This window comes from Leptopilina heterotoma, unplaced genomic scaffold (assembly GCF_015476425.1).
Source record: "Leptopilina heterotoma isolate Lh14 unplaced genomic scaffold, ASM1547642v1 Lhet_114, whole genome shotgun sequence".
Taxonomy (NCBI): Eukaryota; Metazoa; Arthropoda; class Insecta; order Hymenoptera; family Figitidae; genus Leptopilina; species Leptopilina heterotoma.
This window is the reverse complement of record NW_025110833.1, coordinates 1,260,131-1,286,299: the sequence shown is the minus strand read 5'-3', so window position 1 is coordinate 1,286,299 and position 26,169 is coordinate 1,260,131. Positions and strand designations below refer to the sequence as shown.

At 31.2% G+C, this 26,169-nt stretch overlaps 2 protein-coding genes and 1 long non-coding RNA gene across 5 annotated transcripts in view; 1 reads left to right on the top strand and 2 right to left on the bottom strand.

Annotated features, from left to right (window-relative positions):
* The window catches only part of LOC122508343 (discoidin domain-containing receptor 2-like), a 128,575-nt gene that overhangs the window by 30,319 nt on the left and 72,087 nt on the right, over nucleotides 1-26,169 (bottom strand). The window lies entirely within an intron of this gene.
* LOC122508372 overlaps nucleotides 1-26,169 on the top strand; it is a 46,811-nt gene that overhangs the window by 2,182 nt on the left and 18,460 nt on the right. Inside the window, exons 1-2 of one of the 2 annotated variants that reach the window (XR_006302227.1) lie at nucleotides 18,051-18,208; nucleotides 18,285-18,374. This is a non-coding gene — a long non-coding RNA (uncharacterized LOC122508372). Of the gene's footprint in view, nucleotides 1-18,050; nucleotides 18,209-18,284; nucleotides 18,375-26,169 lie in introns of those variants that run through there. The other variant, XR_006302226.1, reaches the window with a different exon arrangement.
* Nucleotides 1,607-10,250, bottom strand: LOC122508309. 2 transcript variants are annotated; one of them, XM_043621592.1, is made up of 5 exons: nucleotides 8,998-10,250; nucleotides 8,369-8,512; nucleotides 6,555-7,763; nucleotides 4,699-6,285; nucleotides 1,607-4,630 (listed from the first exon to the last, which is right to left on the bottom strand). In XM_043621592.1, exons 2-5 carry the CDS (start codon nucleotides 8,504-8,506, stop codon nucleotides 1,850-1,852), a joined length of 5,715 nt encoding a protein of 1,904 aa, XP_043477527.1. In that variant the 5' UTR covers nucleotides 8,507-8,512; nucleotides 8,998-10,250; the 3' UTR covers nucleotides 1,607-1,849. The 2 variants fall into 2 exon arrangements, with proteins under 2 accessions (XP_043477527.1, XP_043477522.1); XM_043621587.1 differs by lacking the exon at nucleotides 8,998-10,250 and having other exon boundaries at nucleotides 8,369-8,865.

Genomic DNA, 26,169 nt, shown 5'->3' with positions numbered 1-26,169 from the left:
TCAAGTTAAACGTTTGGGTAACAATTTTTTAGGGAAATATTGTGATTGATTATAAATGTTAGATTTAGTGTTATATTAATTTGTGTTTTCTGTTGTAATTGTATTGTCTCGAATACTTTTAACTTTCTTAACGTATTAGTTTTTTTTAAAACAATTTGAAGATCTAACCAAGAACTCTCCTCCAAAAAATGGGAAGAGCTTTAGAATGTTTTCCTCATGCATTTCCCAAAAGCAGCTTTGTATACGTTGCCCGAATTGCGTCCACGTCGTATTGCACAGGAAGCCACACTTAACGATCTCACCATACGTCTCTTTAGGTCTGACGGTTTTGCGGTGCCTTGCGTATACATAGAGTGGTTTCGCCTTGCCGCGAACTATAGGGAACTTGAACGTCATAATTCATCCCAAAATGTTCTCCTACATTCTGTCCGTTCGGCCGCGGGTTATATGCGCCGCAAAAGGGGCCAACTTTATTCCTATATATATAGGCGACTCGACAATGTAGACGATGCACGCAAGGGATAAAGGTGTAGAGAGATAGAGAGAGAAGGGTTTTTGAACCAACTCACCCAACCTGAGTTGAGGAAAAAGGTGAAGAGAGTGTTAGAGTCTGTATATAGTTCGAGGGAGAGAGGACTATGAATTATGCAGTTTGCTTCAGGCTACAACTCCCCAAAAAAATTCCCGGTTAAAAAAAAATGCTTCCACCCTTTTTTCTTCTTTTCAGAACTGACTCTAAAATGATTCGCGCCTTCAGCAAGTGGCCATTCTAAACAATATTTCCGGAAATTTTTCCACACACTTTATTCTGAAAATTATGTATAGGAAAAATTTTCTTCTAGTCGAAAAATTATTGATAATGTGATTAATTTTTAATATTTAGAGATTAGGGTAAAGGGGATTTGTAACAGTTATTATATGAATGAGGGTTGGGATAATTTGTACTGTTGATAAAAATCAAGGAAATTATATGTGTGGTTCCGTAGGGGATAGAGGATGACGTCAACTTTCTTTTACTGTCACGCAATTTATATTAGTGTGTCAGAATATTTCATGAATTTGAAAATTTTTTCCTATATTCGAATCATCAGCAATTTCGTTACTGAGGGTTTGAGAGTGAATTGCGTATCGTTTGTCGGGTCCTAAGGCACTTTGCGCCATTCCTTCGTTTTGCCACTAAAGTCAAAGACCCTATCGTCCAAATGTTAGGTGCAAAATTTAGTTTATTATATTTTCGTTTCCATTCCCTTCTTATATCACCTTTACCTCTGTTTCTTTATTTCGCTCCGGGGTCTTTTTTTACATCCACACTTCTGCATTTAAAACAATTGAAATTTTCATTTAGCAACCAGTTTAATGTCGCATACAATTGACACGTACTTTTGCCTTTGGCGAAAAAGAAGAATTACAGAATGCACTTACTGTGCTTAAGTTGAGAAGAATGAATCCAGAAGTACTTCCATTTCTCAGATTCAAAAACGAACAATTGAGGGATTTTTCCAATCCGACAACAAAGAAGCATTGAGTTGGATTTTGGTGCAGAGTGTATAGAAGATTTTCGAAAATTGTGAGATGAGTAAAAAGGGTTTAGAATAAAGAACAATGATCACTTTACAATATTTACTTATTTATTTTGATATTTTTAATATAATTAGTGTTTCATAATTGTTTCTCAATTACAACGGAAAAGTAACATCGATCTTTCAAAAAAAGCGTGATCAAACATATAATTAAACAGTAAAATTCAACTTACAATTAAAAATAACATTAAGTATAACAAACAAAATACAAAGTAAAATTAGCACAATAAACATTTTTCGGTTTTATGTTCAGCAGATATCTTAGTGAATCAAATTATTTGTAATTTGTTTAACGATTCATCGTTACAAATACTTTTATTATTCAAGATATACTGGCCGTCTCCAACCAACTCTAAATCTATATGATCAACAAATTTTGCTAAAAGACCAAAACTTATTTCACTGTTGATTCCGTACAGTTGTATTGTCCATGTAGCAAAAGGACTCAGGATATAATCATTGAAATTTAAACCTTTCTGTTTGTAGAATATTCCCATTGTATCGGTTTTAATAAGATGCACTTTATTCATACATCTGTAGTAAGAATCTCCGTGGTGAATAAAAAGAATGTTAAAATACTTTAGAACATTATTCAATTCGTAATTCATTTCAGAATCATCAGAAGTAAACGAAATATCTATATTGCGAAACTTAATGGCATTCGAATTTTGTGCTTGGGAGATATTAGCGAATAGAGTAATACGTCTTCCTTTAAGAAGATCCTTAATCTTTTCAGAATAACTAGCATTATTCCAAGTAAAGAATGCTGGCTTTAATCCTTTATTTCCAAAATAACTATGAGAAGCTGTTTCCAAGAGTCCATTTTCTTTACGCAAAAGTGTCTCCAAACTACGTAATTTTCCAATTGAGGTATCCACATCAACAGAACCATTATTTAGTAATTTAGGTAAATCTGAAAAAAATTGGGAAAAATTGCCTAAGAACGGATACGCATAACCCTTCAAAGCAAGCACAAATGTTTTGCAATAGTCTTTAATATCGTTAGAATATTCCACTTGTTCTATGTCTCTTAAAACTCTGAAAACATCTTCATCTTTTATTGTCATATTCTGAACTAATGTACTTTCCATATTTTTCACATAATCCACATTTCTCTGTTTTAAATTATTTTCTTTAATAAGGTTCTGCATATGTAAAATCATATCGATTGCCTTTTTTACTATTTCGATTGTATTTTTAATTTCACTGTTAGTCTGATTTTCTAATGCAGATTTAACTTGTGATTTAACATCATTTAAAAATTTATCCATTTGTTCTTTTTTGTGTTCAAGAAGAGTAGTCAAAGATATTGCAAATCCAGATATAATCAATTTGCTTCTAAAATTGTCAGTTAATTGTGATATAATATTGTGCATGCCATTTTTATAATATTCCGTTGTAAATGCATTACTTTCTTCAACTTGAAATGTTTCTTCAATCGTATTCAATAGAAACTGGTGTTTGGAAATTTTACCATAACTCATGATGCCATTATTGGAAAATTCCAATGCCTGTCTTGTTCTTCTGGTAATATCCAATGATTTTTGATAGTTATTATATTTTTTATTCTTCTTTTCACATCTTATTTCTCGCTTTCGTATCTCAGTAATCATACATTCTTTTATACGGAATGCTTGATTAGAGATTAAAATACATTTTTGATACGCATCTTGGTACAAGTTAGCAACTGTTTTTAATTTCTTGTCTGATGAATTAATTTCATTATTTTCCTCTTTCATTATATTTAATTTTGTTTCAGTAAATTTTAGATTTTCGATAATTTCATCATTATATTTTTTCAATGTAGTTTCAACTAAATCAGTTATTGTAAATGGTAGTTTCATTTCGTAATATTTTTCTTTATTAGTAGATGAAATATTGTCAGGTGAATTTGGTTTTATTTCATTGTCAATTACTGCAAGAATGGGATTTAGTACTGACAGTGAGAAAAGAATAAATTTGCAGAATGTCAATAGATGCAGGCTTGACAATCTTTTTTTGAATTCGTTTATTTTGTTATCCTTTTTCACATCAAGTTCTTCTAATTGTTTTGTAATGTCCTTGTTTAAATCGACTATTTCATTCTCAACTTTAAGCTTTTGATTATTTATGAATTTTTCATTTTCCTGGATAATGTTTTCTAAATTCTTCAAGAAGAGTTTTCCTGTTTCTTCTATTTTCGTGATTCTTGTATTTTTAAATTTTTCTATACACTGATCTAATGAATAATGTATTTCATTAATGGTTTCATTGTATTCACTTTGAAACAATCTTTTCAATATTAGTTCATTTAATTTGGATGAGAATATTTTATAGTCATTACTTAAATTTTTGTCTTCTTTAAGCAACACGAGACGCATTTCAGTATATATAGAATTAAAAACAGATGTTTTCGCTTCTAAAGAGTAATAATATTCCAAGTCTAATAATTCATAAGCAAAGTAATTTATAGGGAGAATATCTACAAATTTCTGATCATTGAATTTTTTGTATAAATTTACGTATTCCATTCGATCAGTAGTAAAGGCTTTGTGTAAAATGAATCTTTTGTAATCTGAGATACTTAAAATAAAATTGTCTTCTTGGATATTAGTATCTAAATTAGAGGAACTAATGCTTAGTTCATTTTTTATTCTTCTACCTGCTATTTGGCAAAAACTTTTTTTTTCTACAATCATGTTTTGAATATAAGCATAATCCACTTCTAGTCTCATAACTTTACCAGATCTGCCGTTTTTACCTTCAGCAAACGACAACTTTATATTTAAATTAGTAAAATTATTAAGTAGATAAATTTTAGCAAAACCAGGAACTCCACCGTTTCCTCCTTTACCTTCAAAATTCTCTCGAAATATATCACACCAAGAAATATTTTCAAAAGTCCATACTAAATCATAACCATCTTGTCCGTCAGATCCATTACCGCCATTACTAACAATTTGTAAGTTTTCTTTATTAATAATATTATCAACGATTCCAAAGAATGTACCTCCGGGTCTTCCGGATGAACCATGTAAACCATAAATACCATCAGAAAATGTTTCTGGGTCCTAAAAATTTTGTTTTATTTATATAAATTAGTTTTAATTTGGAAAAGATTATTGTGTAATATACTTACCCAAATATTTTGTCCAGGAGCTCCATCTAAACGTATAATTCTGCTTGAAATAATTTCCCAAATTGGTGCAATTATATTGAGTTGTTCCAATTCATTACTTATCAGATCTTCATCAATAACAATTTTATCCGTAGCAAACATTTCCAAAACTGATACTTTTCCAGGACAATAATCAGTATACAAAGTCTGACTAAAATTAATGACATCTCCTTTTAGTTTCAGATTGTAGTTTCCATTATTATTTAATAAAGAGCATGAATGATTGATTTGCGATTTTAGAGAATTGTTCACTATGTAGAAAGCCTCAATCATTAGTTTTTGCTTTTTCTCGTCAATTTTGAATATTTCCTCATAGAGTTCTTGTGCTTTCATCAAAAGTTGTGTTCTGTTTTCACTAATTCGATTTTGAAAAATTGATTCTAATTTGAAAAACCACGCTTTTTCATCAGCATAATAATAATTTACGATAAAGTATTGTAAAAGACTTAATAATTTGAATTCTTGGTTTGGTCTGCGACCATCAACATATCTCACAATACAAATCATTTGCACAATTTTTATTTTTCCTGATCTGCTGCTGCAAAGGTCAACTATAAATTTTTTAATCAGTTTGTCATTTCTATTTTTGTTTATATACATTTCTTGCTTGGATTGGGTTATCCAATTTGGAAAAGATAATAGGCCCCTTAAAGATGTTATGTCTGTGGTTTCTTTGTGATTTTTATTGTAGTTAAGAAACATTTTTTTAGTACATGTGTCAGTAGGATTGTAATTGAAGACACTGAAATATCGAATGCTAATAATGTTTAAATTTGTTGGTAGGAAATCTTGAACAAGAAAATTGCCTGCTTTTCTAAGTGGTTGACCTTGTACTTTCTTGTTAAAAAAGTAATTTTTTTGAACAAATATCAATGCAAGATATTCCAGTTGATCTTTAAAATGTAAACTTTTAAAGTTACTCTGGTTACGAAACCATGTATCCAAATCCGTTGTGTCTAAATATCTTGTGAATTTTGCAATTAGGTATTTTTTAAGTTGATCCTTCATTGTTTGATATGAACTATCGTCTTCTTTAATGTTTGAAGGCAGAATAATAATTTTATTTTGAAGTAGATCAAAGTACCTCTCCATGTCCAATTCTAATATTTCTGACGCAATTAGAAACATAGAATTCAAAGTGAATTTATTTATTTCTTTTTTACATGTGAGTGCAATTTTTAAATTTTTAGAAGATGTTATAGTCATTTTCGTCAAATATGTTGCTAACAAATGATTCTGTACATTTCTAGGATAAACTAAAATGTATGTGTTTATTTTTCTACTGTAATACAAATAATGATTTTCAATTATCATTGTAAATAGTATTGGATTTGTATATCTTATTTTTTCTGCTAAATCAACTCTTGATTCATTGCTAATAAAATTAGCTAACTCTATGCCATCCTTCATATCATCTACTATTACAAGAAATAGTTTTTCATATTTTTGATTAACAAGAACTTCATTTAATGTTTTTAATGATTCAAAAAATGTTGAAAATATGCAATTATATTCTTCTGATTTTGTAGAAGTCGGAAATAGGGATGTCTGTAAAAAAAGGTCTTTTTACATCCTAAAGAAAGTAATCTCAAAATTGAAGGAAAAGTCCTCTTCTAATATCCTCTCAAAACAAAATTATTTCCCTTGAATGTAGAATATTTTTATTCATTGGTGGTTAATAATAAAACAAAAAGAATTTCAAAATAATTATTTAGGACTTTTTTGTCATATTGAGTCTGGACTATTGCAAAATATTTTTGAATTTATTTTGGATCTAATTTATCTTAATGATATATTCTAATTTGTGCTATACATACCTCTACTTCACGAACCAGTTGGTTAGGAAATTTATATTGAATAATGTTATCAGTCTCATTTGATATTTGAGTTTCTTTAGTATTCGTATCATTTTCAAAGCACACATTTAAATTGGAAAGCCATTTTTTTTGATGTTCTAAATAGTGATATATAATTTGTTGAAAATAATTGTTCGATATCAGTTCATTGTCAATAATATTTCTAATGAAACACATTAATTTAAAAATTTTAATATTCATTTCGTGCTTACAAAAATTGTCGATTATTACACTGATCAATTCTTCATTGCTAAATTTTATTTTTGAAGCATCTTTGCTTGATAAGATTAATCGATGTGGCAAAAAGTATAAATCTGTCATGAAGGATATGTCAGTTGTTTGTATTTTCTCAAAACATTTGTTATTGATAATGTTAGTCTCAGGTGTTAAAAAATTGAAAAATTTTATTAATTTAAGTCTTTTTGGTAGATAATTGTCCTTTAAAATCAGAAGAGAATTTGAACATGATTTATAAACCTGATTTGCATTACCCAAAATAGATTTCGAGACAAGAATTTCTAATTGTTGCTTTTTAGTGAAACGCTGCAAGTTGTTTTTGTCATTCAGTGCTTCATCAAGAAAACGATAACTAAATTTATTAAACTTCTCATTAATGTAAGCCAATAATTCTTCAAATGCACCTCTACATTCTTCATTATTATCCATATATGATGGGAGAAAGAAAATGCTGTGTATCAGTTGTGAAAAATCTCGTTGAATGTCAACGTCTAAAATATTTGATGCAATTTTAAATATAGAATTCCATGTATCGTCGTTATAATTTTCACATGTAAGTGCAACTTTGAAATTTTCTGCCTTATTGATAATCTTGTTTGTTAGGTATGTTGCCAACAAAGTATTTGAAGTGTTTCTAGGATAAACAAATATGTATGTGTCTCTTATCCAAGAATAGTAAAAATAAAAATTTTCCCATATTTCATTTTTTACAATGAATTCAGCATCAGAAAGTGGTTCTATATCAACTTCTATACGTTCGTCACTCAAGAAATTAGCTAACATTATCCCGTCACTCATATCATATGCTATTATGATAAGTAAATTGTGCATATAATAATTTCCAAAAGCTTTGTCTATTAAAGACAATTTATCGTATGAATTTACAAATTCACAAAAAGAGATGTTTGATTTTTGCAAATTAGAAAGTTCGTTCTGAAAAAATTGTTTTTTCAGAATGATAACACAGGTCAACAAAAAAAGACTTACTTTTTTATGAGATAGCGGAATGGTTTTCTATGTATTTTGGACGCTGAACACGATCCCGACTTCCAAAATTGCCCATCACGTTAGGGTTTTAAGAAAAGTGGAGGTAAAGACCACAAAAACGCTTTTTTGAGGATTTTCAAAATTTTTTTTCTCTTTAACCTGGCGTGTTAGAGACTTCCACACACATTTCTGATGTATTCAACCCCATTTTTTGAATAAAATTTGAATTTTTTTTATTTTATGGATATGGGTCTTATAGTGCACATTACAAGCTTTAATTTAAGACCTTGCGTTGAAGTCTCTAACAGGTCAGGTTAAAGAGAAAAAAAATTCTGAAAATCCTCAAAAAAGCGTTTTTGGAGTCTTTACCCCCACTTTTTTCAAAATCCTGACGTGATGGGCAATTTTGGATATCGGGATCGTGTTCAGCGTCAAAAAATACATCGGAATTCCGCTATCTCATAAAAAAGTAAGTCTTTTTTTCTACGTGTGTAATTAGATTTTTTCATTTACCAATTCAAAGAAATGGTTTTTTATTATTTTCCACCTACCTTCGGATGCATATCATGGTAATCATGTTCTTCTGATAAACAGAAATTATTTATTTGTATCAAAACCAAAAGAAAGTACAGTACCTCCTTGTTAAATTTCATTTTTAATTGGATTGTATTTATCAAAAATTGTAGCATTCTTAACTGAAAACGGTATAATATTTACTATTGTTACAGTTAGGGAAAATCTTACAAATATTGTTTGTAAAGAGAAAAAAGTAAAAATTATTTTCAGATCTCCGATTATGCGTAGTAATACTGATCATATTTTCGACTTGCGCAGTAAGGGGCCGCCCATTAGCCATGTAGCCTTTTGAAAACGATGGGAGGGGGTTAAAGCTATTGACTACGATAAGAAGAAAAAATGGCACTAATACATGTAATAGCGTGCTACATGGGGGAGTGGGGGGGGGGGTGAAAATTTTCAAAAAATGAAGCCACGTAGTTTATGGACGATGCCTAACGTTCTTCTGCCTTTATACATGCGTATAATAGAAATATGTGTATTTTTAAGATCTGCGCAATTATAATTATTAAAAGATTTTTGAAAATTTCCAGAGTTTTTTATTTTTCAAAAGGAATTAAAGAATTAAGCTCTAAGTATGATTTATAAGTTATTATTTAATTACTTAAAGTTGTTAGTATTATAATTATTTATTATTTTATTTATTATGTGAATAATTATTTAATTTCTTATATGTGTGGTTGGAATTGTTGAACCCTTTTTTAAATCGACAGCAAATTAAAACAAATTTTTTTCTCTTGTATTTTTTGTCTGTTGAATTCGTAATGAAACGTGGCAGAATACTGAAGTGTTAAAAATTTTCTACGCATATGTTAAATGCACAATTGCAATATTTTCCAAATTTTATTTACAGTTAGCGAATAGGAAAACGACATTTGTCTTGTATTTTTGCATTTAAAATGATATAAAAATGCAGAAAGAAAAAGTCTTGTACGTGTATTTGTGCGCAAAAATTATTACGACTTTATTTTATGTTCTCAACAACATTGACAACAAAAATCTATATGAAATTTACTGTATCGTCACGATGCGCATGTTTGCGTGGTTTATTTCTATATTAGTCTTCTCTGTAGATTAAATCGCTCATCATAAAACCGACCCGCGTGTGTGACCTGTACTCGCCCCGATCATCGAGTAGCGGTAATTAACGTCCAATTTGATCTTCCGCTCAACGGAGCAGAATGTTCGCGGCGCGCGACAATTTGCGCAAGCTGCTCTCCTCTTTCGGTTAAATTATAGCTAGTCTTTAAAATCAAAAAAAAATTAAAAACATTCACACTCCTTGCAAAAAAAAACCAATTGACAATCTGTTTATCATTTCATATAGGGACTTTTCTTGTTTTAGAATATCTTTAGGATTCCTTTAGGATATGACAAAATTCCTTTATATGGTTATCTTTCTTTGAAAATAAAAAACTGTAATGTAGTCAAAGAACCTTCCCCCTCCCCCCCTTCCCTCTCGCGAAGGTTATTCTCACAGGTATTGTATTTTTAAGATCCCCGAGGAATACTTTTTACCCGGTTGAATTCGAATTTTGTGCACATAACATTCGCCTCGTGTACATCGTTGGCGCGTGAAACGATATTCCGATCGTCGTAGGTGCACAAGTCCCTAAGTTTTTTCTTTAGCTTTTTTTTTCTTTTTTTCTACTTTTTGGCTCGTTTCACAGACGCGCGTATACGCGATGCAAAAGCATTCCCTTGTTCGAACTTCCCGTACCCAACCAACCACTACCATCACCTCTACCCGGCAGCGACGACGCGTCTCTCTCGCAAGCCGCACTTTTCGTCTGAAAGGGTCTGATGGGAAACTTTCTCGGTCTCTTCGAATATATCCCTCTCCCTCTTTACCTCCTTCACCTTAACTCACAACTCTCGACTACGAATACCAGAACTGCATTAAACATGGATAAACGATTTATGGGGCGTTGAACGATCCCAATAAAAGAAAAAGAGGAAAAAAAGAAATGTCGAAGAAAAGATTGACTGAAAAATATTAACTCTAGTGGTAAATTTTTCATGAAAAAAGAGAAAATTATTTTTGTTTAGACACGTGGGAAAATTACAGGAACTACAAATAGAATTTGTCGATTTTTTCTTTTGTTACCATTAGGGAGAAATTGCGCCACCTTCAGGGACGCCTTGGAACTATCACATTTTTGCTTCTCTTCTTTCTAACTTTTCCTTTTCAATTTTTAATATTTCTCGACCTTTTGCCCTCTACCGTGACGCTATAGAAGCTTTGACTCCTTTACGCCATCTGCAGGGACGCCTTGGAACTATCACTTTTTTCTTCTCTTCCCTCTGACGTAAAAGTTTAAAAGAATTTCCCTTTTATGATTGTAATTAATTATATTAATTTATAATCTTTAGTAATTTCAGTAAATTAAAAAGATTTTTAAAAATTCCAAAATTTAGTAAGAAAAACCATCGAGATGAAGGGAGGCTATTCGATTATTAATTATCCATACGTACGTAAGGCAATGAATACAAAACTTCAGGGCCAAGAAAGAAAAAAAAGCAAAGATTAATGCGTCGGGAAATAGTTGAAAATCATGTCAAGCTCGGGCAGTTTAATTACCTCTGGGATCATAATCAAACCAATTAACCCTCCGTTTGGAAAAGAACCCTTCTCGAAACTGTGTTTGACTTTCTTCTTAGAATTAAGCTACTGAATAATTCCGCAGAGTCTTTTTAATTCCACATAAGTCTTCAATTTTCTAACCAAAAAAGAAAAGATAAATTAAATAATGCAATAAGTCTTCAATTTTAATATCAAAATATTTTGATCTTCATGTATTTCAAAAAATTACCACAATTTTTGTATTGTCAGAAAAAAATGCGACAAAAAAGTGAAATAGAAAGAAAATACACAGACGAATACAAATCGAGAATTGGTTTTATCAAAAAAATTTTCTATGCACAACGTGAGAAAATGCTACTAACATAAGCATATTTCGAACAGACTTTCGTTATTTGCATTCACACATATATTTGGAACTGTAAATGAACGTGCAAAGATCTCGTAACCCGTTTTGCCTGCTGGCTCGTTTTCCACGCCCCGGACTTTATATTTTATAGGGTGGAAAGGTGTAATGAGCTTTCTGCAAGCTTCGCTCTATGGTCCTCATTAAAAGGACGTCACTGTCGGACGCGAGTGGTCGTATTTTTCCTCTACTATATACACACATACACAGAGAGGTAAACATGTATATATATATATATATATATATATATATATATATATATATATATATATATATATATATATATATATATATAATACTCGAATAACTTTAAGAAACGCAATATGGACATTTTACGGGACATGGACTTAGTAAATGGTTGCATATATAAGAAATGTTTCTGCTCCGCCTCTACAAGTGAAATATGCTCTTATGAATTGGACAAAAAAGAAAGCAGGATCCTAAGTGCTCGTTAAATGGACGCAATTATTTCCTCTTGGAAAGCGGGTTCTTTAGAAACGATCAGAATTGGGAAGAGAATGTATTCCTCTTTACGTGAATAGTACAAGTTTCGTCACTATTATTGTAGGGAGGATAAGAGTAATTGATGTATTTTTAATTTTTATTATCACCATTTAGGAGAAATTTTATTTTCAAATTTTCCCGTTTTTTTGCCCTCTATAGTGACGCTTTGGAAGCTTGAGTTCCTTTGCACCATCTTCAGGGACGCCGTGGAACCATCACGTATTTTGCCTTTCTTTTTTAAACTTGCATCAGTAGAATTTTCATTTTATTGAAAATTGTAATTAATAATATTAATAAATAAATAAATTATTAGTAATAAAGTAATTATTAAAAATAAATAAATTATTTGTTAATATTAAGAAATAATTTGCTGTAATTTTTTTTGTTTTATAAATATATATAAATAATATTTTTTGTCGGTTGTGTTTAGTTTTATAGAGACAAATATTCGCCTCTGTAAGCATCTGTCGATTCAAATGGTAGTACTATAGACCAGACTCACTGCTGATCGCAGTAAAACCGAAAAAGGCACGTTTTTATTGGAAAAAATAATTTCAACGACTAGTGAAAGGTTAAGGGCTATGTTTTGAGTTTGTTTCTTCCAAGAAGGAAGAAAGCAATCTTTCCCATGGGTGTTTATAGGAAAAAAAAAACTTTTTTTGGTCCCAACATTTTCATCGTCTTCTCTTGTACCACAACCAGCATCAGAGTAAGACGTACCTAAATTGTTTTCTTAGGCACTTGGAGCTCTTGGAAAATTTTCTAAATATTTACTCAACGAGTAGAAACGTCCAGGCGGACGGTTCTTATAAACCTTGAGTTCCTCTCTCTCTCTCTCTCTCTCTCTCTCTCTCTCTCTCTCTCTCTCTCTCTCTCTCTCTCTCTCTCTCTCTCTCTCTCTCTCTCTCTCTGTGTTTCTTCTCTTTGAAGGACGGATTAGAGGCACTTGTTAATCTCCCTCTCATTCTTGAAATTTTCATCCCAAAACTATTTGGATAATGAAAATTTCGCAGGAGAAAATTTTTTCTCTGAATTAAATTTTTGTTAGTAACTATAACTTTGTAAATTTTTGTTGGTACACCATTTTTGTAGCTTCTCTTTTCGAAAACGGTGTTTTTGTTTTATTCCTTAATTTCTTTTTTAATTTCAATTCCCCTATCTTTTATTTTGACTTTTTTTATCTTTCTTTTTTTTAAAAGGAAAGATGCATCGAAAATAAAAAAAGATGGGAGGAATGTTATTGATAATAAAGATGAAAGAATCTCGTCACTAGTGACCAAAAGACTCTCAATGAATCTCTCCTCGTTAAAGGTTAAAGCAAAAGATCTACAGTCTACACTCGTGCCAGCTGCACAATTCTTCCAAGGGGGTTTCAGGCAAAAAACATTTCGAGCACAACGTTATAAATGCCGGTATATATACGTTGGGAGAAACTTTTTATTCTTCTCTCTCTCTCTCTCTCTCTCTCTCTCTGTTTTTCTCTACACTCTTGTTATACACTACTATATCCCCCTTCTCTTTATCTGCTCGTGTTCCTCCTACTGGCTATATTTACCGCCATAATAAATTTCAAGTCAGAGTTACACGGGAGTTAAAACGGCTCGCGCCCGCGTTTCGCATAAAATCTCAGCGGATTGCATTGCTCCTTTATCGAAGTCCAGTAAACAAGTTTAAACGAGATTAGACCCTGTAGCCAAGCTTTAGCGAATAAGTGTTTTTACCATGAAAATCAAAAGGAGAGAATAGAGAAGGGGGGGAGGGATGGAAGGAAAATGGTTTATTTACTGATGGTAACGGAATTAAAGTTGTAAAATACGAAACGATGACATTGAATTTAAAATAGAGAATCCTAATACTCTTTTACGAGCTATCTTTACTCGTTGGTACTAAAAATAGTGAGAAGTGAAAATTATTTTCACTTTATTAAAGCAGTAGAAATCGGAAATTACCAGTTCTTATATTTACTGTTATTGTTATTAAATAGAAATACTATTTTTCAATTTCTTTTTCAATTTTCCCGCCCTTTTGCCCTCTATTTTAACGCTATGGAAGCTACGTCTCCTTTGCGCCACCTGCAAGGACGCCGTGGAACTTTTTTTTTGCTTTTCTCCTTTTTTAACGCTACAGTAAAATTTTTATTTTACCTTTACAATTCATTGTATTAATAAATAATACATTAATTAAAATAATTATGAACTGTATGAAATAATAATATTAATAATTAATTAAATAATTATAATTAATTATAATTAATCAATTGTAATATTAAAGTAATATTTTTTGAAAATCGTAACTAATATATTTTCTCTAGTGCGGATTAAATTTTCAAAAAGTTTTCCAAAGCTTTTCATTGTTATTATATTCATGTCCAAAGTTGAGAGTTTATTTCTCTACATTTTTTTTCACATTCAACATACGGATCACCCTCTTGATTCTTCGCTTAGTCCGATGGGGACAAAAATTGCTTTCTCGACTCGATGAAACTATATCTATATAAGAGGCTTTTGAAAATCCGAATAAAACAGAAAAAAAATATCGAAGACCATACAACTTTGAAAGCAGCTGGTAATTGATACACGATTCTTCAATCGGTTTCGGAAACCGATTTGAAATTTTCAATATAAAGCACATCATTATCCCTTCCTATCGCTAAAAAAATATAAAGCTTTCTCATGATAAAGCAAAAAAAAAGAACCGATATACTTGTCCTTCCTACTCTTGGAAATTATTGGAAACCGTTTCCAAATATTTTTATTTAATCAAAGAGGTCGATTTTTGGAGTAAGAGTAATTTTTCTCTTCTAATTCATATATGTGTATTCAGAGTTTATTTCACGGTGGAAAACTTTGGTTGAAAATATTTTTAACGTAGACGGTATAGATTATAAGGATCGACGTACGTGACCACACGTTAATCCGCGAGATTCGGTATTGCATTGAATTGGTATTTACCGCGGAGGGCACGATTTCTTTTTTTTGGCATCATTCGAAAATACAGGAGAAATATAAAGAATTGAAAAATTGAGTTTTTTTGTAGGAAGAAGAAAAAAGGAGTACAATGATGTATTGCGGAAAAAATCATTTTTTTCTATGGATAGTAATCTTGAAAATATATAGTTTGAAGCATATCGAATTTTTTGATTCTTTTTTCTCACTAACAGCTGGAATTCCATCTGGAAAATTTAGAATTTAATTGTTTTTTTCTCAAATTTTCCCGCCTTGTTGCTTTGGTGTATTTGCGCCATCTTCAGGGACGCCTTGGAACTATCACGTTTTTTGCTTTTATTCATTTTTAACACTGCAGTAAAATTTTCATTTTATTATTACAATTAATTGTATTAATGAATCATTTAGAAATTATAATTAATAAATCAGTAATTACAATTAATAGTTAGTAATTGAATTTAGTTTTTCTTTGCGAGAAAATCGACAGAAATTTGCATTAAACAATTTGATTTTCTCATCAGTAACTAGACTGAAGTGCTTGTTAAGTAAAACTCAAGTTCAAGAGCACTGAAATTGTGACCAAATTGAACCAATCAAATTCGAAATTTTATTTTTCTTTTGTTTACAATTTTGCAAGATGATGATGAGAGGGAAAGAGATTTTTATTGTATAGAGTGAATGACGATCAAGTTCAAATAACGCGGAGCAAATCCCTCGAGATAATGTACAAGTGGATTGGAAATTAGCTCTCGGAAGACAGCTAGAGAATCATATGGTGAATAATTGTGGTTGGTTTGGTATGTATTGTCATAGATCTATATATATCGGCTGTAACGTTCCCAATATTCGACGCGGCCTTACACGAACAATGCCTTTTCTCTCTCTCCGTCTCTCTCCCTCGATTCATGGAACATGCTCGAGGCATGGGTCTCTAAAGCCGTGAATGACGAGCATTCGAGCGAATGGGACCAATCAGCCTGATTGGCCGACCGGTATTTACATTTCTGCGGGTTGCGCGCTTCACCTACCGATCGTTGCAAAGCTGAAGAGAATGGAAGCTTGAGTCCTCGAGGCACATTTTGGAAGCAGCTAACGATAGCGCAAAATCAATTTTCAACTCGCTTCAAACAAGTGGAGGAGTATCGATTCCCAGTAGCATTGAATATATAGACAGAGAAAAGCAGAGAGCAAAAGAGACAGACAAAGAGAAAGAGAGGCTATTTCTAATCAAAAGTCATTACCAAAATAAATTCTGGAATTTATTTCCAGAAAGGAAAAAAAGCAATTATCGACTTTTAAATATTTAGGTACAAAAAAATATGTATTTTACCAAAATCGTATATTTGACAAAATTTTAAAAGCGAACATTAGGAGTGTAAAAAAAAAATCTGGTCACTTTCGTTTGGCTCCTCTAGTGCTGTACGGTACACGCACCGGATGTTGGAAAACATGTATATACACACTGGCAGAGAAGATACTCACAAAGTTTCAAAACATCATAAGGGCTTTACAACTCTCTACAGAAGCAACACATCTGGTTAAAATTTATATTCTGTGTATCTCTTTCCAAAAACGTTTATTAGGAACGTTTTCTTCTTTTTTAAACTTTGGGAGCAGTAAATTTTCTACCACAAATGAGGAAGTAGAATCACATATATTACATCGTGCCATTAAGCCTGTCAACTACTTTATTCCGTTAATCATTATTAAATCCCAAACAGAAATTTTTGAGTTCCTAATGAATCAAGAGGGGGAGTTTTTTTTTAAACCTCTTCTGTAGAATCTGAAGCGGAATGGAGATTTTTTTTTCCTGTTGGACAAGAGAAAAGGGTTCTAATAGTGTTACGACTGTAAAAGTAACTGGAAAAAAGGGTTAGAAGGAATGTCTTTTTTGAATTTTTGATATTTCCCGCCTTTTTGCTCTCTTTAGTGACGCTTTGGAAGCTTTGGTCCATTTGCGCCATCTCTAGGGACGCCTTCGAACTAAATGGTAAATTTTTCTCTTCTTAAAAGAAAAAATTATTTAATATTAATTAATACATTCAAAATTTAATATTTTAATCGAATAATTATTTAATATTTAATTAATAGTTACAAAATTGATGGAAAGAAAAATGGCTGAAAATCTAACAGATTAAATCAGTTTATACTTCTCGTGCGCTGTATTGAATTTTGTAAACATAATTTTCGACTGTATAGGTTTATAATGAAGTCGTTTATCGTTTAATCTTGAGCCAGTGTGTTTAAAGTCTGAAAGCCAGGAGTTAAAATCATCGAGGGAAGGAGAGCTATTTGAAAGAAAGACCACCCACTCGTTTTCTTCAACTGATCAGGCGTGAACCTGCTTAAAGGTAATCTAAAGAGGGCATTAGCTCCCGGAGTCTTCTCGCGATAGTAAGACGCGTGCTCACTGCGCTTCTAAAAGGGTTAATTGTGTTTTTATCCAAACGGCAGTTCGATCAGACTTTGATTTCTCATTTCAGATCTTTCGTTTCCAATTCTAAAAGAAAAGAGAAAAAGATAACTCTCTAATTTATTATGTACCTTTTTACTATCATATTTATATATTCCCGGTTTTTCTGTCCCAATAGCGTGATAAGCTGAGAATTTTTATTTTTTATTTTCAAGTAAAAAAAAAAATAAAAGGAAAAAGTATTTTTTTTAATGACGAGAACTTGTTTCTAGCACCATTTATATTGACATTTATTAGTTGTAATAATCATTTTATCTGTTTCACATTATTTGTAAATGTAATTATAGTTACTAATTTATTATGTACCTTTTTACTATCATATTTATATATTCCCGGTTTTTCTGTCCCAATAGCGTGATAAGCTGAGAATTTTTATTTTTTATTTTCAAGTAAAAAAAAAAATAAAAGGAAAAAGTATTTTTTTTAATGACGAGAACTTGTTTCTAGCACCATTTATATTGACATTTATTAGTTGTAATAATCATTTTATCTGTTTCACATTATTTGTAAATGTAATTATAGTTACTTACGTTACGGAAGCATTTAGAAACGAAATTTTATGACTCATACCTGAAACATAAAAATACTTGAAGTCAGTTTCGAAATATTTCTTTTATTTACGATATGATATTTAGTAGTGAGTAAAAATTTTATCTTCTATATTGAAAACGTGCATTAATAATTTTTAGTCTGTAATGATAAAGTAATCGTGTTTCTTTTCTTTTTTGATATTTATTCAAGATGCGTTTCTTGGTTGATATTTTACGTGTTGTAGTATTGAAATTAAATATTCCCGCTTCTTGCATATCGAGCGGGAGATGGCGCTCATGCGGCGAACCCAGCAGACGACATTGCGAGAAGCGAGAATGGAATAAGCGACAATGATTTAGAATAATTAAGAATTAAGTAATAATAATTAAGAATAAAAAAATGTTTATTAAGAAAATTAAATATTCTAATTGTTTTGTTATTAAAATTTCAGAATGTGGGCAGATTTGTGACTTACGGGAACTCGAAACCACTACTGTGTCTATATTCCTCTTCTGTTATTATCAACATTGCTACATTTTCGGTGAGTTTTTGTTTGTTTAATTTGATATCTTATCTACTCTTCTTTTTTTCATGTTTCTTAAAAGAAAATTTATCTTTTTTATATTTGAATTATCTTTTTTTTGAATTAAATAAAAAAAATGTCTAATGTGATTGTGGCTGCACGGTTTAAGTAGCAACAAGTTTTCGCAAACGTCGTTAGGTTCGAATCCCCTTAGGAAAAAATTTTTTCCACTATTAATTTTAATTTTATCTGCACACATATTTCAGTGAGAAGTCTAATGAAAGTAATATTAATAATTTTTACTATTATTGAATGATTACTACTATGGTTAATATTATTACTATTATTATTATTTCTTTTTTTATTACTATCAGCATTGAAAACATTATTTTCAAGATTATGTCCTTTATAGACATATTTTTCAAGGGTTCATCATTTAATCATGACACATGTCGTGTTCAAGTGGAATAGGGTGACTTTAATCGCAAATCTCTTTGATCGCGGTCGTGCTCTTTTTAATCGTAAAGCGGAAAATCGCGTCGCGAGCCGGAAATGGAAAGGGTTTTCGATACAGAGAACAGAGTTTACTCTCTCTTTCTCTCTCTCTCTCTCTCTTTGCATGGTTGTAAAGTACAATCTCGTCTAGATAGACAGCTTCAGGATGTCTGATAGGACACCCCCCGCAGTGTAGATGTAGGAAAGCCTTTGTCGTTCTCTTTCGAACGCTCACGCAATATTTTAAATCGACGCGCTTTGCGTTTGTATTTATATTGTAAACGTTGTTCGATCTTTTTTGCAAATGTTATTTTTTCCCCTTTCCAAAAAAAGTAGCCTGGAAATACGAAAAGAATTTAATTAAATACTGTAACGGACACGCCAGGAAAGAAAAAGAGTGAAATGACGGTCTAATGAATTAGTTTTCATTTGGGGAGTTTGTTTTTTCCCCTCTCTTTCTGGCCCTCTGTGGGGACGATATAAAAATTTTGGCTTCTTTGCGCCATCTTCAGGGACGCCGTGGAAGTTTACGTTTCGGGAAAATTGGCCCTCTGCAGGGACGCCTCGGAACCTTGAGCGCTATCTTCAGGGACGCTTGGTGAAACAATTACTTCCTTATAAAGAATTATTATTTATTCTTTATTTGTTTATTTATTATTATTATTATTATTATTGCTTCCTCATAAAGGAACACTGTTAAAAATGTTCTGAATATTCCGATAAAATTCAGACACAAATGTAACAAAATTTTCCAAATGATGGTACTGAAAGCATTTATATGTTACATTTGCTTGAAATTTACTACACGTTTCTTATGATTTCTAAATGTTACTCAAAATTCAAAATTTTTAGTAAAAATCCTTATGAGTAACGGAATTTTAACTTCAGCCAAACTAAAATCAGTAACTAGTTAAGGAAATTTAATGAAATGTAACTGAAAATTTGGGAATAGTTTCAAAAAGTATAAAGAGTAACTGAAAATTACGAAACTGTAACAAAATTTTCAGTTACCACAGCTGAATTAAGATGCGCACAATTACTTTCGCGCCGCTTGGGTCTGTTGCAGGAAATACATAACTGAAAATGCCCTTCGAAAAAGTGGTTGTGCGTAGAAAATGTTTCATTGTATAAAGTTATTTAAATAAGTAAAAAAGTGTTATAAATTATTTTTAAAGTTTCATAAGTGATCATTCTTGGGATTAAAAAGTTGAAGCATATTTCCACATATAAAAAGTATGTACAAAATCTATTTTTATTCATGCTCCATTACACGTACTAGATATTTTTGAAGAAAAATCTTCCTGCAAAATGGAATGTCCATGATAGGAACCAGTACCGTAACTATGATGAGCTTATTGATATTCAGAGCAATCAAAGTTATGATACTTTTGATACTTTATTAATAAATGAATGATTAATATTATTTGATTGAATAAATAATTTTGTGCATAAAAAGTAAGAAATAAATATTATTTATATTATTTACCAGTTGTTTTTTGATTAAATTTATTTATAAACCATAAATAAATAATTTTTAAACAATAACATTATTATTAAATATTTTTAAGTTTAAATAATTTTTTACTGAAAATCTAGTGGGATAGAAAAAATTGTGAGACAAACTTAGAAATAATGAAGTTATACATATTAAATTGTACTTTGTATTTTAATGTAAATTATGTTCGCTATCACTGATGAGTGTCATTAAAATTTATTGTTTCAGTTTTGTTCAGTTCTGATTATTAAGCAATATGTAACATTTGAGTTACATATTATTGTTTAATAATCAAAACTGGAAAAAGCGGTAGCAAAATTTTTAGTAAAAATAAAAAAATTCAAGCTATGACATGTTATGAAATATTATGAAACTAAAAAAAAATTTCGGAAAGGAGCAACAGCAAGTTTAAGCTGTAACGTGATACAAAAATTTAATTATTTTTAAAAATTTATGCTGTAATGCTTTTAATATTCAATTATTATCAAAAATTTTAACTTAAATTCATTTTGAAATAAATTTTTATAAAAAAATTCTACGAGAACTCAATTATAAATACAAAAATAAATATAATTTATTAAATTTTCATAAAATTTAATTATTATAAGGAGCTTAATCAAAATTGATTAAAATTGAATTCTTTTGAAGAATTTTAATAAAATTTCCAAGAATTAATTGCATTTTTCGAATCTGTAACATATTTTTCAATAAGGTATGTAACGGAAGTATTATTGTATTGCGTGTTCCAGAAATTTACGAAATTGTAACATAATTTCCAAAATAAGCAACTGAAGTTTTCTGCAGTTACGTGTTCCAGAAATTTACGAAACTGTAACAAAATTTCCAAAATAAGCAACTGAAGTTTTATGCAGTTACGTGTTTCGTAAAATTACGAAACTGTAACAAAATTTTCAGTGACTTGTGATTAAAGATTTATGCAGTCACATGGTTCTGAAAATTATGAAATGTTTCAAAATTTTACGTAAAACGTAACTGCAGAAAACTTCAGTTGCTTTTTTCTGAAAATTCCAACAAAAATTTCTAACAGTGAAGCCTTATAGTGATGTCGATTTCCGAATTTTTTTGAGTCAATTATTTTTACAAATTTTCAAGTGTAGTATATATAATTCGTCGAGAGGAACAAATGTCCGGATGTATGTGTGTATGTGTGTGTGTATGTATGTATGTATGTATGTATGTATGTATGTATGTATGTATGTATGTATGTATGTATGTATGTGTGTGTGTGTGTGTGTGTGTGTGTGTGTGTGTGTGTCACCGATTCTTGTGGACAAATTTTCTCTTACACGTCTTGATGGATTTTGATAAAATTTTGTAGGTGTATTACGGTCATGAATACCAAAAATCAGACAGAAGGATTTTCAAAAATATCTAAAAAAAAATTTTTTTTCAACAATTTTTTAATTTTTGAAAAAATTAATTTTTGGATTTTTTGAAATAACTTTCTTCTATATTAAAATTTTTATTAATTGTTGTCAAAATTGCATTCCTGACATAAAAACGAATCGATTCATGTATATAAAGTATATATTTTATCAAAATTTATAGAATTAATAAATATTTTAATTTTTCACAAAAAATTGAAATTTTGTATTTTTTGACATTTTATCATAACACTTTAAAATAATTATTCTAAAATAAAAAATTAAACAATTGGTATATATTATATTGAGGAAGCTTAATGATCATGAAATGAACAACTTATTATTATTATTATTATTATTATTATTTGAAAAACGATTTTTCTAAACGTTTTGGTTTAAGAAGAAAATAATTGTCAAGAGTAAAGTAGAATATAAAAATAAATAAAGTAAAATAAGCATAAATAAGAAAATTCATTTTAAGAAAGATCAACAAAATTTAATTATTTCAATAAAATAAATAAGAGAGAATAAGAAACGATAAGAAAAGATAAAGGATAAGAGAAATAACTTTACTTTAAATTTAAAATTAAGAATACACTTTTTATTTTTCTTAAAATTTTACATAAATCTTAACATAGTTTTTGTTTGTTTTTTTGTTGGTAACATATATTCGTAACATTGAATTAAGATTAAATTGGCAAAAAGAAAAAAACCGGGAACATTATGTTATTTTCCTTGAAACTCTTTTTGAAATGATCTCGGAATTCTTTGTGCGCGATACATTGAGGTGCCATCAAGAGCTTCAAAGGGTAAAAAATCGAGTAGTAGAAGGACACCGCGCCTCTGAAACTCGTTTCTTATCGAAAACCCTTTCTTGGCCTTACAGCTCACCACAAGAAGAAGAAGAAGAAGAAGTAGAAAAAAAGACGAAGAAAACAAAATAAATGAAAATAAATCGAAACCCTAAGAGCGCACGCTTTTCGAGCGCAACAAGGAATTCTCTTCGATATCGAGACCCGGACGGTTGACTTAATCCCAAGGACAAAAATTGCAATTAATTTTTGATTTTTAAGTTTTTTTGAATCTTGCGATTTAATTTCCTGTGGTTAAAAATATTTCTTAGAGATAATAATAAGAAAAGATAAATAAGGGACAAAAATTATTAAATAGAAAAAGTTTTTTATTGCTCTGAGTTGAATATGAATTTAATGGAGTAATAAAAATGAGAAATATCTTTGTCTTAAGTAATAGATCTCAAATTTTTATTTGAAATCAGTGAAAGAAGGCTTGAATTTTTCTTTCGGTTGAATAACTCTTCTTGTCTCTCATTCATTGTAGAATGGCATTTTCCGTCTCGAAGCTTTCGAAACGAGAGTCAAATTGAAGCTTTTATAAAGGAGACAAAATATTTGTTCTTTAAAGAGTCGAGATTATTTTTTTCACGAAATTTACTTAATAGTGTGGAATTTTCAGGGAGAGAATGGGGAAATTTTTTTTTTCTTTAATAGCATGCACGCGACCATTGGGACCACACGTGCGCAATAATGGTTATAGTGAGTGGGCGTGCGGTACTGGTAACCGCACACTGGTCCAGGGTAGATTTTTCTCTCTCTCTCTCTTTCCCTTTCTGTATACGTTTCTATTCCGGTATTCTTCTCTCCTTTTCTCTCTCTCTCGGTCTCTTGCTACCGCGATCACCGCAAATGCTCTGCTCGTAGCGCCCCATCTGCTACTTGTTATCCGGAGTTATTAATTAGCTGCCCGCTTTACGCCTCTGGCCAACCCACATTGCACCGTTGAGTGATCCCTGTCGAATTTGTAATCCGATATCGAAAGTGTGCCATTAATAAGGCAGTACAGCTGGAAATTCAAGAGGTCGTTTCCGAAGATTGGGTGTCACTGATAATTTTAGGGGTTAGGAGGAAACGAATAAGGGGAAAGGTGAAGTGAGCTGAATGAGAGAAGGGAAATAATATGTAAGTTGACTCAACAATTCTAGACACCTGACTTTTTGACTCTATTGATTTTAGTAGCCATGGTGAGGAGGGAGATTTCTGGTAATCTATACTTTTTTTCAAGTACGATTTCAGAGTTTTATGCAATCGATTGTTATGAGTTAGAACTCAGGACTAAACTAACGAAATTTTTGTCTAAATATTAAATTTTGGGAGTCTGACCTTCTTGGCGCCACCTGCAGGGACGCCATGGAACTTTAAAGCGGTTTTCAGTTTTTGAGACCTAGCGCCACCTGCAGGGACGCCTTGGAACTTATGGTCTAACTTTCTAGAAATAGGAACAAAGAAAACTATATTAAAAAATTTATTGTGTTAAAGAATAAAATTTATCGTTTCCTATGTAGGGGAAAAATCATCAATAATAATTCAAGAATTTAATTCAAGTATAATCGTGGGAAAATCAGATGAATTGAATTTAAATTCAATTATGTGACAAACAACACTCATCGTCTCAATGTTCTCATTTTAGATTTTAATAAATACCCTCGAGATGTAGTAGTTAGCTGTAGTCGACATTTTCAAGAACTTTATTAAAGTCACTAGACTACATTTTGGGTCAAGGAGCTTTTGCTATCTCTGATATGCTGGCATAAGCTTTCTGCTTTCCTCTCTCTTTCTCTTAAGCTTTCTCTCTCTTTTTCTCTCTGTGTTTCTGTCTCTCTCTCTCTCTCTCTTTTTTTCTGTCTTTCTTTCACTCTTTCCCTCTGTCTCTCATTCACTCGCCACACCGAAAGCTCTCATCCCGGCTAAGATTGCAAATCCCGTCAGCCACTATGACGACAAAAGTTATGCTGCCGTATTATATAGACACTGGGCCAAAAAGCGTATATAATTCGATCGTAGGTGCCTTGAGTTCTTGACATGATTGCGGTTAGTTTAGAGTCACAACAAACCTGATATTTCCGTTAAGCGAGGAATCGTGTAGGTTGAAGACTTATAGACATTACATTATTATAGCCTCATTTTTTTTTCTTCCACTTCAATATTATAACGCACATTCAAATCCTTGTTTATTACAATTGCCACAGATATCCATTACCAAGCCACTGGATTCTTTAAGAAAAAAAAAATTCAAAAGGTAATTTGGTCCAATGTTTAGATAAATGTTATTCCCATCTCGTTTTCCTAACTCTACTATTAAGATTACGTTGATTGACTCTATAGTCGTTTGGAGTAAAATAAAAAAATGCAATAAATTATTTTTTTCAAATAAACTCGATCGTGAGCAAGATATAGAAAAAGAGTAATATCCTCGCATGTTCGCCACTTCAGTGAACTGAATATACTGGTTTTAGGATTTGATATTGATTTCGACAAGTTGACGAAATGGGCATGCGTATCTTGTTCTGTCAATTTGTTTATATTTTTAGTTTTCTTTTTGTATCCGATGGCGTGGAAGTAGTCATAAATGTAAAAAATCGCTATATAGTTCCATGGCGTCCCTGTAGATGGCGCAAAGAAGTATCAATTTAAATTTATCGAAAGTTTAATTATCTAGAGACGACTGTATCGAGAATTTTATTTAATAATTGTAATAATACTTATAAGTACATCTAAATTTTTCCAAGGGACCCAAAATATATATAGTTCCATAGCGTCCCTGAAGATGGCGCAAAGAAAACTCAATTTAAATTTATCGAAAGTTTAATTATCGAGGAATGACTGTATCGAGAGTTTTATTTATCGTATCTTAATAAGTACATCGAAATTTTTCAAAGGACCCAAAATCAATTATTCAAATTTTCAATTATCAAAAGATGACTGTATTTTTGCTGAAAAACAAAATATTCTTGAAGTTGGCAATTTTTTATTTGAGTAACTAACAACTTTATCGAACGACCTTTCCTTCTCTTTTTCTCCTCTTCACATTCTTCCAAGTTTTACCGCGCTCACCAGACCTCGAGTAGAATTAAATCAACTCCTCTAAGTTCTAACTCTTTGGCTTCGTATGTATAGACTTTCCAAACTCCATAACTCGAGCCTCCCTCTGATTGGCTAACACGAAGGTAATCGAGTTACCTGACTGATTGCGAGTAGCTAATAATAACGAAGGGGTTCTCGTTTTCGAGGAAGATGGTTTTTGGGATGTATCATGAAGAGAAAGGATATAGAGAGAAACAGAGAGAGAGAAAAAGAGAAAAGGAGATTCAGATGGAACGAAAGGATCGTTCCATGTAAAAGGTACGGATGGGGTTGGTATCAAACCACCCACCCCCTCTCATCCCCTATTTCACGTGCTTGAAATTCCTCGCGTAATTGCATCGCGTGGCGCCACGCCAGAACGATTGCATTTTCAGCCAGCAATGTAGTATAAATAGTGAAAACATGGCGCTGGCTCCTTTGACAATTATCCAGTCGAAATTTCTGACCAAGAATTCGCGCGAGAACTGCGCCATATATATATGTATACGTATATATACACA

Coding starts and splice junctions, on each gene's coding strand:
- LOC122508309 (XM_043621592.1), bottom strand. CDS start 8,506: ATGCTACAATTTTTGATAAATACAATCCAATTAAAAATGAAATTTAAC. Junction 6,286..6,554: donor AACTGGTTCGTGAAGTAGAG/GTATGTATAGCA, acceptor CTTTTTTTACAG/ACATCCCTATTTCCGACTTC. Junction 4,631..4,698: donor CTCCTGGACAAAATATTTGG/GTAAGTATATTA, acceptor CAAAATTTTTAG/GACCCAGAAACATTTTCTGA.